This window comes from Primulina tabacum, chromosome 12 (assembly GCF_025594145.1).
Source record: "Primulina tabacum isolate GXHZ01 chromosome 12, ASM2559414v2, whole genome shotgun sequence".
NCBI lineage: Eukaryota > Viridiplantae > Streptophyta > Magnoliopsida > Lamiales > Gesneriaceae > Primulina > Primulina tabacum.
In genome coordinates, this window is record NC_134561.1 from 947,086 (window position 1) to 964,182 (window position 17,097).

The 17,097-nt window shown below is 32.8% G+C and overlaps 1 protein-coding gene across 1 annotated transcript; it reads left to right on the forward strand.

Annotated features, from left to right (window-relative positions):
- Window positions 1–1,725: 1,725 nt before the first annotated feature.
- On the forward strand, window positions 1,726–8,685 carry LOC142520724 (phenylalanine--tRNA ligase beta subunit, cytoplasmic-like). The gene is made up of 19 exons (XM_075623828.1): window positions 1,726–1,862; window positions 1,976–2,031; window positions 2,300–2,400; window positions 2,609–2,738; window positions 2,829–2,944; window positions 3,604–3,670; window positions 4,024–4,065; window positions 4,310–4,351; window positions 4,526–4,602; window positions 4,804–4,930; window positions 5,011–5,178; window positions 5,509–5,637; window positions 5,730–5,831; window positions 5,913–6,047; window positions 6,607–6,681; window positions 7,080–7,187; window positions 7,719–7,814; window positions 7,914–7,997; window positions 8,375–8,685. The coding sequence occupies exons 1-19, from the start codon at window positions 1,805–1,807 to the stop codon at window positions 8,441–8,443; spliced, it is 1,782 nt and encodes a 593-aa protein (XP_075479943.1). The 5' UTR covers window positions 1,726–1,804; the 3' UTR covers window positions 8,444–8,685.
- The last annotated feature ends 8,412 nt before the right edge of the window (window positions 8,686–17,097 follow it).

Sequence of the window (17,097 nt, forward strand, 5' to 3'; positions counted from 1 at the left end):
ACTTCTTTTGATTACCTTTCTTTTCTCGGCAATCTCGTGCCAAATGGTTAGGCTTGCCACAATTGTAACAATTGCCTTTAAACTTTTTGGTCTTTCCTTTCTTTGGACCATTTCCTTGGTGCTTTCTCTTCTTACTAGCGTTTTGTTCCACCAAATTTGTTCTCGCCTCAAAGTTGCTCTTTCCGGCCTTCCTTTCGGATGCCCTGTTGTCCTCCTCAATTCTTAGGCGCACAATCAAGTCTTCAAGATTCATCTCTTTGCGTTAATGCTTGAGATAATTCTTAAAATCTTTCCACATAGGAGGCAACTTTTCAATCATGGCCGCCACTTGGAATGAATCACTAAGAGTCATTCCTTCCGAATGAATTTCTTGCAGAATTACTTGTAACTCTTGCACTTGGGCCATAATTGATTTGGAATCAATCATCTTGAAATCCAAGAATCGTCCGACAATGAATTTCTTCAAGCCGGCATCCTCAGATCTATACTTCTTGTCAAGTGACTCCCACAATTCTTTTGCCGTTTTCACTTGACAATACACGTTGTATAGTGCATTGTCTAGTCCATTCAAGATATAGTTTTTGCATAGGAAGTCGCTGTGATTCCATGCATCAACGGCTGTCCTCTTTTGAGTATCTTGTTCTCCTTCATCAACAGTAGGTGGATCTTCTTTGAGGAATTTCGCCAAAGCTAAGGTGGTCAAGTAGAATAGCATTTTTTGTTGCCACCGCTTGAAATCAATACCATGGAACTTTTCAGGTTTTTCTCCATGATGGACAGTTGGAGTCGTCGTTGTACTTGTTGAGGCCATTTTAGTTCCAATATCGTTTTAAGATTGTTGGTATGGTATACTTTTATTTGTCTTGGGAAATCTAGGGATAGGAAAGAGTGAACCAAATGGCTATGAGAAAATAGTCGAGGCAAGAGTTTGACTCTTTTTCCTTAAAACGATATTGCCCCGCCCCGGTGCTCACGGTTGTTGGCAATTCGTTTCCCAAGATACAACGACTACAACGAGACTGAAGCAGAAGGGGAATTTGTGGCCAACAATATAGTGTTATTAGGTTTCTTGGAATCTCTTGTGTGATATTTGACCATTCAGACTGTCCAATTTTGTACAAAGGCAAATCTGATAATTTCGTGTTGTTCGTAAGGATAACATTACCATAGACTTATAGCTTAGCTTCAATTTATTTTATGTGTAAAATAAATCACGTTGATCAGAATTAGATACTGATGTTCTACTCATACCCAAACGATTGTAATAACTTGACTAACAAATGTGCAAGTATCGTGTGGAAATAAAAAAATTACATAATACATTAAATGAACCAGATCGAGCTGAATATGAAAACAAAATTAGAATTTGATTTCGACTCGAATTATTTATAATTGAGCTCGAGTTCTATTTGAAACTCAAAAATTTTAATATTTTTTTGCTCGAATTCAGTTCTAATCAAGAGTTGAGTTCGAGGTCGGCTTGAAATATTCTAATATATTCATGAGCTATTCGAAAATAAAATTTCGAAATATATTTATTTAATATATAATAATTAAATTATATTGATAAAATAGTAAAGATCAGTCGTGGACTCTTTTGAACAAAACATTTTGGACTCAACATTTGGGCCAGTTGCTAATGTCAATTTAAGACCCATTAGTTTAGATCCACTGGACCGACCCATTTTCATGCAAGCACGTTAGTCGGCCCATTAGAGGTAAATTCATAAACAAAACGATGAGGGCTGGGAATCTATGTTCCAACGGAAATTAGCTCCAAAGCCGCCGCACGCCGCCCGCCGCCATGCCTACGGTTAGCGTAGGCAGAGATCGCCTCTTCCAAGCCTTAGGACGCACTTACAGTAAGAAACTACATTCTTCTCTCTCTATGTGCGTTTGAATTGATTCATTTATGTATGCTGCCACTCTTTTAGCTGATTAAACATTGTTTAATTTTAATCTTTGATTATCGCAGCTGAGGAAGAGTTTGAAGATTTATGCTTCAAATTCGGGATTGAGCTCGATGACGTGGTGCGTATAGTTCATGGAATGTTGCTTCATTTGGACAATATTGGTCTGTATTTAGCGTTATGTAGGAAATTTTCGGTTTGCGCAATACTGTTTGGTCAATAACATTTTCTCGTGAAAGTTTGTACTTTTAGTTGATTCCTTGTTTAGGTGTTAATGTTTAATGCAATGTTGATTTGCATACAGTGCATGACTTCATTTGTTGTTCAGTATATTCTTGACTATGAGATAGTGGATTTTGTGATTTTGGTTTGTATTGATGTGGAAACAGACAACGGAAAAAGCAATTATACGGAAAGAGAAGCATTTGGATGAAGAAAACCCTTCCGAAGATGAAGAAGTGATTTACAAAATTGAGGTGCCGGCCAATAGGTACTATTGTCAATTACATTTATCAGTGAGCTTCTGTATATGCAATGGTTAAAGTGTTGTGTCGGGATTTGATGAAATATTTTGGCCACGGAATTTGAATGAAATTCTGGCCATTGAAATGTTTTACGTCAAGTGTAATTGTTTAATCTTCAGCTACAAAGGTTGATACTTGTTCCTTTTTTTCTCCGGGGTTGAAATTTCGTGGCAGATACGACTTGCTTTGTCTCGAGGGGTTGGCACAAGCCCTCCGCATATTCAATGGGCTTGATCCAATTCCTACATACAATGTTGCAAACATCAGTAAAGAATCTATGCTCAAAATGCATGTGAGATCGGAGGTATGCAAGTTGCCAAAAAAATATAATATTATTAGTTAGTTTGCTGTCGTTTTTTGCCATTGCCCCAGTTGTGATTTTCCTTTATTGCAGACGTCTCTGGTTCGACCATATGTTGTATGCGCTGTTTTAAGAGGTGTTACATTCGATGAAGCTAGATATAATAGTTTTATAGATCTTCAAGATCGACTTCATCAGAATATATGCCGGTAATGCTATCTGATCTCCGATTAACTACCAATTTGTCTTTGGCTGAGTTTTTTCTCCAAGAAAATGATCTCTGCATGCCATGCTGATACCTACTTTTTAATGAATAATTTATGCTAATGGTTGTTATTTCGTGTGGTAGTTCTGTTTATACACTCATTTTGGGGCCGAGTTTTTTCTACCAGCCGGTCTCTGCCTTGTTAAGAGGAGTATACTTATCTAAAGTGGAAAAGATCATTCCATTTTTTTTTGTGTGTTTGACTTTCTTGTTTAGATTATTCCCACTAGGCCTCATGAGAAACACACTATAATATTTGTGACCAAGATCACAAATATTCATATCCTTTTTCTGTGCTTGAGGAGCACAGTTGTGGTTTAAGCTATCTACAACATGTTTATATTAGCCCTTACTTAATATGCTTAATCTTATCAGTGATTTATCCAAGGATGAGTGCAATTGAACTGATGAATGTTAGGATGAGTGCAATTGAACCGATGAATGTTTTACTTGCGTTTATTTACCTCTATTGTAAAGTGAATTCCACGGTTGCCATGGTAGAACCAATAGTTTGGCTTAAAATGATTTTTCTGTAAATTTTTTAATATGAAAATTTATTTATTCACCTTCTAATTTCTTCGTTTGGTGGTTGCATCTGTTTAGGCGACGAACTTTGGTTGCAATTGGCACGCACGATTTGGATACAATAAAAGGCCCTTTCACATATGAAGTATGCCGTTATCTTGTTAAATTGTGCATCATTCACAGTCCTATGAATTGTCTGATTGAAGAAAATGCTATGTTCAACTGTCTGTGCTCTGGACTTAATGTATATGTGAAACTTTTTTAATAAGTTTATTCTGTGTCTTATCCATTTCCATTAATTCCAAATTGTAGGCGTAAAGTTTCCGTTTTTGTTCTTGTTATTCTCAATTTTTTCGTATGAACGCCCCTAAATTTTCTGCAAAACTAACACCAATCTTAGCACTATTGGTTTTTTAAAAGGTATTATTCTATTTTTTAAAGCTGGATACTTTTTTGTGAGAAATGATTATTGATATATTGAGTTTGAATGATTTTCAGGCTTTACCACCCCCAGAGATAAACTTCATACCCTTGAAACAGGTAATCAGTTTTTATTGAGCCTTTGTTATATAAAATATAATGGTGCAGCTGATATCAAAATTAGCTACTTTACGTCAAAACATCTTTTTAACATTTCGAGAACATACATAGTTAGAAAACCTACAAAATCTTGGAAAGCTTGCATATATGCCAATGCATCAAGTTAGGGTAATAGGCCATAAACTTGTTAACTTCTTCCTCACATTTATGATGCTGAACCTTTTTGTAACATGCAATGGCTTAGACAAAGAACTTCAGAGCGGATGAGCTAATGGAATTTTACAAGGTGACTCTTTTGGTTGCTTTTCCAGGATTTTTGTTTTCCATTTTCTCCTAATTCCTATCAGTAGTCCCTGGTGCTCATTGCTTTTCAATTGATTGAATTTTGTATTTTACTTGCTGCAATGACTGAGCACTCCATAGGGGTTGTAATTAATTTTGTTGCCACATCATTTGGCAGTCGGATATGAAACTGAAGAAATTTTTGCATATAATCGAGAATTCACCGGTGTTCCCAGTTATATATGATCATAGCAGGTAAGTTTGTTACTCAGATAACCTAAATCACGGTATTCAAGCGATAAAATCTGGAGCCACCTTTATAATTTGGACTTTACCTCTTATTCGAAAGACACATAGCTTGCGTATACAAATGTGATCATGTTCACAAATATGGATACCTAGTGACTAATTTTATTTATGTTTTGACCCGATAAGACCTTTATTTCTTTTCTGCAGGACTGTTTTGTCTTTGCCTCCAATTATTAATGGTGCACATTCTGCCATTAGCTTGGAGACAAAGAATGTATTTATTGAGTGTACAGCCACAGATCTGACAAAAGCAAATATTGTTCTGAACACAGTGGTATTAATCTCAATGAATCCAATTATTAGGTTTCTGTTTCTTTCTCTTCAGTATTTCTGCTGTTACAATTTGTTGTACAGGTTTCCATGTTTTCGGTCTATTGTGAAAGGAAGTTTGAGGTGGAGCCAGTTGAAGTAATTTACCCCGACGGAAAATCATACATATGCCCAGATCTGTCACTGTACCAGATGGTTGTACCTTTATCATGCATCACGAATACAGTTGGAGTTTCGTTGCCTGTCCATGAGGTTTTGCAAAATGCTGATCATCAATACTCTATCCTTTCATATTTATTTTTTCTATCAATTTCCCTTTAATTTTGTGAGCTAAGGTCAAGTAGGTAGTCGCCACATAACTTGAAAATGAATGCAGGAAACATATTGGAAAATAACATTAGAAATTGTACCCTATATTCGCTCATTATGTGCTCAGAACCAATCATGATGAATGCTACTTCTGGTAGAAATTATTCAATAAATGCACAAAGTATTTTGCTGTATGACTCGGCTCATGCATACTCTAGGAAACTCTGAAGAAAATTAAACATTGCCTACTAATATTCACAAATTGAATTTCAGGTGGCAGGTTTGTTGAATAAAATGCAATTACATGCTGAGCCCTCTGTATCTAAAGAGAAGCAAACCATCTTCACTATATCTGTACCTCCAACGAGAAGTGATATTCTTCATCCTTGTGATGTGGCTGAGGTATCAGCTCTGACTTACAGTCTCTTACACAAGTTCATTTTCTTTGCCGCTAGTTTCTATTTTGTGTGATGTTACCATCTTCCCTCTTCAAGGATGTCGCGATTGCTTATGGTTACAATGAAATTCCAAAGATGAAGCTGCCATCGTTGAAGCCACAGTCATTGAATCAGTTCACTGATCTTATTCGAACGGAGGTAGGCTGCTGTATGCATGATCTTATTGTTTTTCACTTGGAGTTGCTTTCATTTGACCCAAATTTGCATTATACGTTTTAGATTGCAATGGTTGGTTATACAGAGGTGTTAACATGGATCTTATGCTCGTATAAAGAAAATTTCACCATGCTTAACCGGAAAGATGACAAGGCAACAGCAGCAATAAATGGAAATCCCCGGAACGCTGATTTTGAGGTTTGTTTCTTCTGCCATGCAATATGGGCTAAGCTGATCATTTAAATTTAGCATTTTGTGCAGGACAAAATAGGACCATTGGGGAAATGAAGGATGAATATATGTTTGTTAACACCTACTAATTCACCCTTCATTTCCTGAGTTTCAAAATATCCTCATAATCTGCACTTCTTTTTCTTAAATATCCAATCTTAACGTAATATGCTTTCTGTTAGTTGAGTTTCAAAATATTAGTTATACTTTAATTTTTAGCTGCATGCACGCGGTATGAGTCATCAATAGTTGACTGTTTCTAATTTTCCGACATATCAAGAGCATTCTGTGCCCTATTCTGTTTTCCACAGAATTCAAACAGCGCCTCAAATTTCAATGGCAATTGCCCTTCTCACTGGCCTTTGGTATTTTTTCATGAGAAAATTGTTATCCGACTCCCAAATTTATATAGTCTGATCTATAGTACTGCAACATCGCCCCCGATGTGTGTTTGTCCATGTTCGTGTCATCCTCTCTGAAATCAATTTACCACAGCCTATGTCCGTTCATTTTTATAATTTTTCAGGTGGTCCGTACCAGCCTAATGCCGGGCATATTGAAAACAGTCGGGCACAATAAAGACCATCCAAAACCAATCAAGGTAATTGTATCGCATGCCATGTTCATTGTCATGCCATAATTTGATGATAAGTCTTGTCATGACGATTATGAGATTTCTATAAGCACAGACACAGAAGGCCGTTTGCATGTTTATCTTGCTGATGCTATGAACACAGAGCCGCGAGAGCATTTTCTGCAAAGAGCTTTGGAAATTAAAATTATAGAATAAATTAGCTATTATATGAACCTATAGTTTCTAGCTATTCTAGAAGTCTGCTTTGGCATGTTCAGTCAGTCTCCCTCTGTTAAATCTCGGCGTCTTATTTTGCTGATGTGCATGTATGAGAGATGATTATTGTTCTGTTTTAGGTGTTTTAGAATATCGGGTCATGTTTCTCTCTCTTTTCTAAACTATATCCATATATCGTTTGGATTTAGATTTTTGAAGTGGGTGATGTGGTGCTGCTTAACGAGACGAAAGATGTAGGTGCCTCAAATCGTCGTTATCTCGCAGCTCTATATTGCGGGTCTACCTCAGGATTCGAGGTACCTACACAACATCCTACTTTACTTTATACCAATCTTTGGAGTTGGGATATCTTGAGTAGCACTTTATTTAGCTTTAATCTGAGTTGCATGGTTTTATCATGAATATTCTGAAAACGGTCGCTGATACAAACTCAAAATACGATTATAAAAGAAACTGTAATTTAATGAACTAAACTAGAAAAATTACATAAAAGATAATGATCTATCCTCACAAAGAGTATGGCCCCTTAGAGCAGAAAATATTCCTCACAGAATTATCTTCCCTCTCCTTAGCAACTGCCAGCAACGTTACTTCCAAACAAAAACTACTCTCCCAAAATAACCAATACCCCTCTTGTATATGTTATTTCTGTAACTACCCTATTTGGATCCAGCCCACTACCCCTAACCCAAACCCGTGACAGTCACATTTCGTCGATCTCTGTCTTTGTTAAATGTTCAATAACTCTTTTTCCATCGATCAACTTAAGTTTGAGGATCCACCAATGCTTGACTGAAATTTTCATTCTTTGGTTTTTTTTCTTTCAGCTGATACACGGTCTTGTGGATAGAATCATGGAAGTCATCGGAACTCCTTTTGTAGCCCGTGGTGACAAAACAGGCTATTATATTCAAAGTTCAGACGTATGTTTTCTGTCATCGTTTCTATTTTTACAATGTCGAGTATTGTATGAATTTTTTAAGGAATATGAAATATGATCATTACTGTTATCCATGCTGCAGGAGCCTGAGTTTCTTCCAGGTAGACAAGCGAACGTCATTTATAATGGAAAACAAATAGGCACTTTTGGTATCGTCCATCCACAGGTATATAAAATCCCTTTCACGTCACAATGAAACGAGTCACGATTTATACACATGCAATCTCAATGAAAAGTAATTTGTGGCTTGATATAGCTGGTACAATAATAAATGCAATAGTTAAACATATATGATATTTTCAGATTCAATTTGTCAAAATACTTTTCTAGAAAAAAATTTCCTTGAAAACATTTGAAACACAGCCATACATTGGTCTTGTTTTTTCCCCAGAAGCTTCAACCTTTATGAAATTGCAATAAATAAATTCATCCTTTCCATCTACATAACTTGAAAATAGAAGTAAAATCACTTCGGAGTTTATTTTTGTCGGTTGGGCTCTGGTAGGAAGGGTAAATCATGCATATTTGTTTGTATGGCATCAGGTGTTGGATAACTTTGATATTCCGGACCCCTGCTCTTTCGTGGAACTCGACATCGAGAGCTTCCTGTAAAGCAAAACTCAACACAAACAAGATATAGAGAATGATTGCTATTCAAGGCACATACTGGTGTATCTTCGTGTCATTTAATTTATTGTATTGTGCCATGAATTTATTATTTGTGTAGCTACTCGAAGAGATCAATTTGGTCACTCCACAGTTGCACTGATGTGCTCATGCACAGATTTTGTCTAACTTTAATTATGGTCGGATCGGTTCTGTTTCAATGTCAATGATAAAGTGGATTTGTGATATTCTCGAAAACTTGAAAGAAAGATGCCTAATTCTGTGAAGCGGACAAAAACTTGACAGAATAAGGATATAACAACCTTACATGTATACACAGTGTACAGAAATGAGGTCTGAGTGTCATATTGGAAACCCAAATTTTCTTTTAAAAGTTTATTCACTCATGCACCCAGTAAGACTTGGTTCCTGGTATTGAGTGTAAAATAAACAGCAGCTTCGTAGTTAGGCGAGCTGATTGGCCACACAATATCATCGTTTCAGACTTCAAAGTCTTCTTCTTGGCTTCTGCCATCATTTTTATCGGTGTGGGTGAACAATCTCCAGTTGTTTCAACTTTCAATTCAACCATACCCCCTGAGTAGAAGAGATTGAGTAGAAGCTAAGGGAAACGATTCACGTAATCCATATAACTACCATTGCCTGGAGGATATGGAGTTGGGTATCTGGAATGGGGAGGTGATAGTGGATAAGTTAACTACGAAAGCAATATGAGACCTTTGAGACGATAGGTCGAGAGCAGTTTGAGCTGTGTTCTGGTGGTGCAGTTGATTAAAATGTGTTTCTAAGGCAGATTGGAGATGAGAAACTGAGGGGAGAAGAGAAGAGGAAAGGCCAAATTCTGTGGCTGACGATGACGCTAAGGATGATCTATAAGATGATAATAGTGGAGATGAAGAAACAAGAGCCAACAGCAATGGTGTAGATTCTGATGATGGTGGCATGCAAATGGGGCAGAATGTTCTACATGAGGTCAGCCAAGTGTCGACACAATTGGCATGAAACTCTGTCAATATATGAAAAATGTCACTCGGCTAAATAAGCCAGGGCAGGATAGAGGAGTGGGGCAGAGTGGAGGGATTCCCCTTCCTCCACTTTTATCAAGTTGGATGTGTGTTGATTCATTATGAAATAAATTGAAAAAATATTCAGAAACAGAGAGTTTTAGGCCAACTCATTGCTTTTATTAGAATTGGAAGAATGTGGTAGGCTCAGGGCACCACCAACTCATCACCACGTCCCAAACATCTAACAACATCCCAACACAGCAATTAAATTGAGGAAGTTTGAGGGCTCTAAAACTCTTTTGTCCAAAAAATTCAAAAATTAATTTGCATTAGTTGACTATCAAGTTTTGTTGATAGGGGAGTTACTCAAGAGAAATATGGGAGTCCATGACCTTTAGGCCGAAGAACCAGTACTTCTCAAAAGGAACCAAGAATTTAGATCAAAATGATCAAGTTGATAATGAAGGAAATGGTGCTATAAGGAGTCTTCTCCTAGGGAATTATCTCCCTGAGGATCAAGGATGCACCTACACTTAAAAGGATGTATCATATTCTAGACCAGATAAGGCAAAACACTTGAGAAAGGATATGAGACAGATACATAAATGAAAAATATTTGAAGTCATATTTTCCAAGTATGAGAGAAGAGAACGAACAAGAGAATGAGTAAAACAAGCAGAGAGGTTTTATCTAGCGGGAAGTTGGCTTTATGGTCAATTTGGCACATGTCTTTAATTTTGTTATTATTACTTGAATATTGTGAAATATTGTTGATAAAGTAGGCTCTAGAACCACTTTTGTGAATAGATTTATGAAGGACTAAGAATGAAAATCGATAACATACAAAAATCAAAATCACCAAGAAGTAAATATATATATATATATATATATATATATATATATATATATATGACTAAAAATACATTTTTCTCTTACAAATTTATTCTTGTTTGATTCATACTTGATGATCAAGCATATGACTGACAATTTTATCGTAGACTCCTCGTTTATTAGATTGAGAAAATCAGCAAGATTGCTTGATCCCTTATCTAATTCATTCCAACAACAAGAACATGGATCGAATTACTGATTACTTTCTACTAATTTAATGAGTAAAAATTTGTAGTTAATTATATTTCCGTGATTGTTAATATAACCAACTCAAGGAAACAAATTAGATCTAACTGTAGATCTAGCCATAATTGATCTAACCCCCAATCCAACGGCTCAAGGTATAGAAGAGTTGAATTATAAGCTACGAAAACATATTTTTTAAAAAAAAATTATACGAGCGGTTGAGGTGTAATAATTGACTTTGTTACGATAGTGATCAAATCGTGACATTTGAGTTATTGTACAATTTAGAAAAATGAAGTTATATAACAATCTGTAGCGTCTAGTAAAACAATAATAGTTCGATTTTTCAAAATTTGCAAGTCACCCTCACCCGAGAAATTAAGTAAATAAATATATAAATGAATAAATTGAAAATGACAAAACATGTATAATTAATGAGAGAAATCAGAGACAGATTAATATATTAAAATATATTACTCGCAAGATATGAAGCATTGCATTAAGTCAACCAGAATCTTTAAAAAAGATCAGGTGATGCTATCTATTTGTAAAATTAAACTTTGCTTACGTTTCTGGTAATAATGTGTGTGTACATAAACTGTACATTTAGTTATAGTTTGGTACATGAAGATGATAAGAGAGGGATTGATAAATAATCCTCATTATCCCACGTTTAGTACTTTTTTAGAAAGCCCATGATATTATCATGGACCCGTAATAAATAATTTTATATAGAGATAAAATATCCCTTTTATGAGATGTGATAATTTTAATCTAATGATAAAAACACCACAAATGACTTAATTGCCTTCAATATATAAAAATCCTAAACCATATTGTTTTCTCATTTCACTTGTAGGTAGAAATTAAAATCAAATAAATTTTTTTATTTATTTTTATATATTATATAATATGATAATTATATAAATGAACTTGAGATAATTATATAAATGATTCGTATAAATCTCAATAAAATTATTAGTATCACTCGATTAACCTTAAAAATTTATATTTGACTTGACTCACAAAATTAAGGACTCAATTATCATATTATATAATATATAAAATTAGGTAAAAAAAAATAAAAATAAATCATGCAAGCTCTGTCGGCGCATGAACAGATAAGAAATATGAACTCAAGCAATATCTTTGAAATTATAAAATTTATTATGATAAGGTTAATTTTGTCATTACAATCTAATATATAAATTTAATCACTCTTATTAAAATCATATCAAACATTAAATATAATATCATACATCTTATTTATCATTAACTTATCCTTATCACATTTTTAACTTATCATGTGTACCAAACTATGCCTTAATATATAGATAATGTATCAATGGTGCACACATGTTTCTTCATAATAGATGTATAGAGATCAATATATATAAATATATATGGTTTTGAAACGTTGCTGAATCTACCGTGTCCACTTATTTGAACTATGTTGATATGACACTGTTTATTAAATGTACAATTTTTATGTATTTCATAATATCCAACATGTAAATGTCACTTCAACGATATACATATAAGTGAACAATATAGATAAAAAAATATATCAAAACTGTACATACACATGTATGTAAATATACAATTTCATACCACCAATGATACCTCAATTGTGTCTCTAAAGTTGCATATTTATCTTTACATCTAAAGTTCACTGAAAAAAATATGGACGTCAAATATATTGATAAATATTTACTCTTGTGCACGTTTGAAACAGAAACAATGTGTGTGTATATATATATATATATGTATGTATGTATGTTCACTTCTGAATTTTCTATCACCGACAGAATGATACATTGCAATAGTCGAAGGTGGATATTTAGCTGTGAGTACGGCACCGTCACATCTTATATGGTCTCGTCTTTTTTGAGTAGTAAAAATTAAGGACTGATATCAGTAAATCATGAAAAGTAGAGAAATCTCGATGCTTAGGCCAAGACAGTGGAGGAATCAGAAATATGGCTCTGCCCGGGTTAGAATTTTAAACTCTAGAATCTTTTAATATTTTAAATTAATTTACTCGGGCTAATATCATATTATTTCAAAATTATACAAAATTTACATATGAATTTTTTGAAAAAAAATTGGTTCATCCGGGCTTTCATTGCATGTACCTCTGCCTCTGGGCCAAGATATCCTTACGTTATGTTTATAATATGTGGTGCGAAATATGATGCATGGTATGAATTTTTCAAAAATCATATATGTTTGATATGTATGTGCTCGAATAGCCTTCAGTTACGGAGTGACGATCATATCACCCAGGTTGAGTTCTGAAGAACAAGTTGAGAGGAAGGAACAAATCCCGTTTTGGGGCTGGTAGTCGGTACATGAAGGAATTAATCTATTTCACGTTTATTTTAAGTTGTAAAACGCCTCTGCAGAATTTTATCATTTTAGAGGTTATGTTGTAAAAATGATCCTATTTGAGGATATAAACTGGTTTTGTTTTATATTATACACGGGATTTTTTGTTTTACGATTACGTGATTGTTGAACAGTGCCGATGTCGAATAACCTTGAGCTAGGGGAGTGACAAATAATTTATTATGTTTTGGTTCTATTAAAAATAATAATGGTATCTATGGAGGAGTGATATTATGGGGGGAAATTTTGTATGACACGAAAGACCAAAATAGTTACTATTAATACCTCAATTTTAACAATAGTATATATATTTTGTGTGTGTGTGTGTGTGTGTAAAGTCATGCAAGTAATTTCTCATTAAGAATTGGAATATTTGTAGAAATTAAATTGGTTGGTGGCTTGTAATATCTTTCTTCATCAACCATTAATTTTAAATGGATTTGCTATATATTTCTCCGAATCTTTGGTTGCAGAAGTACAAGCCGAAAAATTTATTGCCATTATTATGCATGAGATCAGGTATAGGAAAATTATATATATCCCTTGATATGTATATTTAAAAAAATTTTAAAAAAAAATAGATTCTACAAACAATTTCATGTTCTAAAATCTGAAGTGACAATCACAAGAACTTATCCATAAATTAAAATCAAAGAAAAAATTTCTTTTTTTCTCATGTAATTTTCATAATTTTCCCTCTATTATCAGTCGATTTATGCCCCTGTTCGGAAAATTTAGGTCATTTTCATCATAGTATCGATGCGACTGTGGAAGACGATGATGTGAAACTAAAAGTTACTTGAGTGAAACCAAAATATTGGTGACTACTATGATGTCACGTCATCATTTTAATAAAAAAGTATTAAATGAAAAAAGTTTCAAATTAGTGGATCAAAGGCATGAATTGACCTATAATATGACCTATAATATGACCAAATATGAGAGAAAAAATAAAATTTTTATCCAAATGAAATGCCACAAAGATATCATTTTAAGAAAGAAAAGTATAGAGAATTATATATGGAAGTTTCCATGCAAAATTCCTCCAATGCTCAAGCGACTAATATTAGTTCACTTTTTACGTGTCTACTACATATTTAGGGGTTTTTTTAAAAAATATTATAAATTAATAAAATCAGTGTAAAAATGTGGCAAATTGTGAAGTTTTGTAAAACTAGTACAGTCCGGGACTTATTGTCCCGGATTCATATTTTTTAATTTTTTTTAATAAAAAAAGACAAAGAAAGTGGGGGCACGGATTTTAAAAAAAATAAAAGGGAGATCGGCGACTGTTTGTGCAAAACCGTCGCTATTGGCGACGGTTTAACGGTTTAACCAAAAACCGTCGCTAAGGCAAATCCGTGAAAGACTGTCACGAATTCTAAGAAGCCGTGTCGTTTTCTTCCTTTAAGTACAAATGCGGGTATTCTTTCCATCATCGTCGAAAATAATTGTTCCTCATATTCATTCTTGCAACTTATTTCTTTCATTCGATTTATACGTGAAAAATCCATCTTTTCTACTTCGATCATATATTAATATTATTTGTTGATTTTATCGTACATTTCATTTGAAGAGATACGAAGATGTAATGTTTAATTTCGTCGATAATATTATAATTATATATTAAGAAGTAATTTTTTTGTGTACTTTTTTTTATAATACTTGTCATTTATTTCAGATATTAGCATCGTCCGTTGATATTATTACAAGTTCCGTATATTTACGTCTAAGAAGGTAATTTAATTAATTTTGTTTAATATTTTATTTGTATTATTTATATTATATTAATGTAATTATAATTTTGTTGATATTAAAAAATAGTTTGAATATTAAAAAATAATAAATATGATTTATTATTTTTCTATTATTTATTTGAGACGATCTCACATATCTTTATTCATGAGATCGATCAACTTGCTCATATTTATAATAAAAAGATAATACTTTTAATAAGTGACTCAAATATAATATATGTCTCACCGTTACAGAGTTTTTGTGTTGTTCTCATTATATATGGCCCTACCAAATTAATAAATTTTATTATGTAATAATTATTCAAAAAATTCATTATATGTAAGATATATAATCTTATTTTCATTATTATATTTGGTAGTGTCGTTGACGGTGAGCGAGCGAGGATGGTGAGGTCTCTGTCAAACAAAATAATAAAGTAAAAAAATTATATGTAATTATAGAATAATATTCAAAATTTGCCTCATTTTAAATTTGTATTGGGATATGTTAGTCAAAACTTTCTATTATATTTATATAATCTAAAATTCATGATTTTTAAATTTGTTTGACGACATTAAAACACACTCTAAATGAAAATAATAATAATGCAAATGTCCAGCTTCCGAATATGTGTTCGAGTTAATGAAACAAGTGAACATTTTAACAATGATCACATGTTCGATTCTTCTTCCCAATTTCAACATGTTTACATAATATGATTTAACTGACTGGCGTGATTTCGAGACTATTGCATTAACCTAAGACAAAAACTTGTGTGAGACGGACTCACATGTGGTATTTTGTGAGACTGATATCTTATTTCGATCATCCATGAAAAAGTATTAATTTTTATTGTGAATATCGGTAGGGTTGACTCATCTCACAGTTAAAAATCGTAAGACACAAAACACTTACTCTTAACCTAATAATTTATCAAATACTCGTAGAAAGATAATATCTGCAAAGTGGGATATAAATAATTGATTACAGTAGAATAGTGTTTGTGGATTTCTAATATCCTTTAAGAGCATAATTTATTTTTCCTAATTTCAAACCTTGTAAAAAGAATATTACCATTTTTAAAAATAATGAATATTTAACATGGAGATTATAAATTAATATATATTCCAACATATTTAAGATATGATATTCAAGAGTTAACAACTCTAAAAATAAAGAAATAATATTCGTGTAAATTTAAATATACTTGTAAAATCTATCTGCTATCCAATGATGTAATAATAACGTGGAGTTTTTTCTTTTCAAAAAGAAAAATTACTTTTTTCGTCCTTTTTATTTTTAATCATAATTGAGTTTCGATATCATATTTTTCATTTTTTTTTGACAATTTTGGTATTTTATTTTATCATTTTTTAGGACTGAGCGGTTGCCACTTTACCAAAAGTTATAGTTAGTAGTAATCTTTTAAACCGCACAGCTGCTCAAGCACCACGGTTCGATCGCTCTACCAAGCATGGGCAATTATTGCACACAATAATTTTAGTTTTTTTTGTTATTAAAGTGTTTACATGACATTAGACATTAGACACATCAATACCACGTAAAAAAAAATGTCAAATTGCAAGATAAACAATATAAAAAACTACAATTGAAATTTCACAAGGAAACAAAATAACAAAAGACACTATAAAGTTTTCGGATTTAAACAATAAACACTTAATTGGGTCCATAAAAAAATATTTTATTGATATTTTCTAATAATATATATTAAATAAAATATAAGGAAATTTATATTATTTTCCTTCACACTTACTACAGTGAACACTTCTCAACTCAACTGCAAGTCTCACATGGATAATCTTCCAAATAACTTCACGTGATATATATATATATATATATATATATACATATATCAACAAACGAATAATTAAAGAAGAGAACAAATATCGAATTTTTGATATATTGAAGATTTCTGTACAGTACGGTAACGATACCGAATTTTTCGATGCGATAACAGTATGAAATTTGAAAATTTTGATATATATCGGAATACGGAAACAATATATAAAAATTTAAAAATATACAATATTTTTAAACAATAAATTTATAAAATTTTAGAAAAATAAGATTTTTTTCGATATATATCGATATCGCACCAAAATCTCGGTATACCATACAATTTCGAGATAATCGGTATGCTAGTTATATATACTGAAAATTTCAGTACGGTATACCGAAAATTTGAGTACTCGATATGATCGCTATGCTAGTTACCGATATAATATTTTTTTATACCGTAATTTTCAGTACATGATGCAGTCAATTACAAAAACAGAATCATAGATATATACATTAATTAACAATGTTTCTGACTTTATATATTCTAATTCGAATAAAGATTTCTAAACTACAGACGAGCCACTTCGACTGGTCCTATATTAATACATAATAATTCACAACCGACGAAAA